The sequence below is a fragment of the Mus caroli genome, chromosome 11 (genome assembly GCF_900094665.2).
Source record: "Mus caroli chromosome 11, CAROLI_EIJ_v1.1, whole genome shotgun sequence".
Classification (NCBI taxonomy): Eukaryota; Metazoa; Chordata; class Mammalia; order Rodentia; family Muridae; genus Mus; species Mus caroli.
In genome coordinates, this window is record NC_034580.1 from 94930349 (window position 1) to 94931737 (window position 1389).

The following is a 1389-nucleotide window of genomic DNA, read 5'->3' on the forward strand; positions in this document are numbered from 1 at the left end:
CCTGATCTGTCATAATCATGATCTTCCCGTAACGAAGCGTTTTCAGTGAATCTTCATCTTCATAGTTTTTCTTGTACTGAAGACCCACAATCTTGATGATATTGTTAATTTCAGCATTTTCCATGATCTGTTTATGAGAGGCTTCTCGCACATTGAGTATCTTTCCTCTAAGAGGGAACACCCCATATTTGTCTCTTCCAACCACTCCAAGGCCTGAAACGGCCAGAGTTTTTGCTGAGTCTCCCTCAGTCAGGATAAGTGTGCATTCAGTAGAGTTTCGGCTCCCTAAAATAATTTTGCACATTTAACTCAATTTCAAACATAATCATTTAAACACTGTCAAAAACTATAATAAAGCAAAATAATATATAACAAATTATCTTGGAAGAGGATCCACATCCAATCATTTATCGTGGCACCACAGTACTTGAATGCAAATTCAAGTAATCATTAATTTAGTAAATAAATATAACGTCACAATGCTTATGTTATTCATCTCTCTTATTATGTAGCTGTGGCTGGCCTAGAACACAGAGATCTGCCTGGCTGTGCTGGGGAGAAAAGCATATAATACCATGTATGAACTTAATCTTTCTCATGATATAGCATTCCCAGAATCTTCCTTCTTTCGGTGAGTATAGTACAGAAAGACTCACGGTTATTATAGTGCACATTGCTTTAACTATTCTATCAGCTGCAATCACCGTGCTTTTATCATAAGTATAAGAAAAACATGGTAAAATAGGGGTTGGTATTATCCATAGTTTCTGGAATTCACCGAGGCTTTAGGAATACATCCCCATACAAATAATGGGGTATTGTAACGTCATTTCCCACCCCAGAGACAGGGTTTCTCTGTGTAGCCCTGGCTGTCCTGGAACTCACTCTGTAGACCAGGCTGGCCTTGAACTCAGAGATCCACCTGCCTCTGCCTCCCAAGTGTCAGGATTAAAGGCGTGCACTTCCACCACCCTCGGGCCTAACATCTTAATGTTTTAAACTAATGCCTCATAATATTTATGCTGCTGTTGGATATTCATTTAATATATTATAAATACCTGTTAGGTAGATCACTGTATTCTCTATAAAATCTTCTCAATATTACTTAAAATGCCACAAATTTAAAGTAACCTAAATATTCAATTAGAAATTGTTTAATTGTTTTTTTTTTAAAAGGAAACTATTCTGTCAAACATTGTGTAAAGAGAAAACGTATGCTGTAGTTATTGAAAACCATGTTAAGTGCGTACCTGCATCATTGGCATCATCAAGTTTGGGGATTCCCTTGATTTTGGTATGTTTTACAGCTGAACACTTCTTGTTCAGTTGGATTTGAGCCTTAAACTTCACCCAGTTTAGTATGCTTTCGACAATACCACAACCAATTGC

At 37.1% G+C, this 1389-nt stretch overlaps 1 protein-coding gene across 1 annotated transcript in view; it reads right to left on the reverse strand.

Moving 5' to 3' along the window:
- The window catches only part of Top2a (DNA topoisomerase II alpha), a 32855-nt gene that overhangs the window by 17762 nt on the left and 13704 nt on the right, over positions 1–1389 (reverse strand). Inside the window, 2 exon segments of the mRNA XM_021175955.1 lie at positions 1–285; positions 1251–1389. Of these exon segments, the coding sequence (XP_021031614.1) occupies positions 1–285; positions 1251–1389 (424 nt within the window).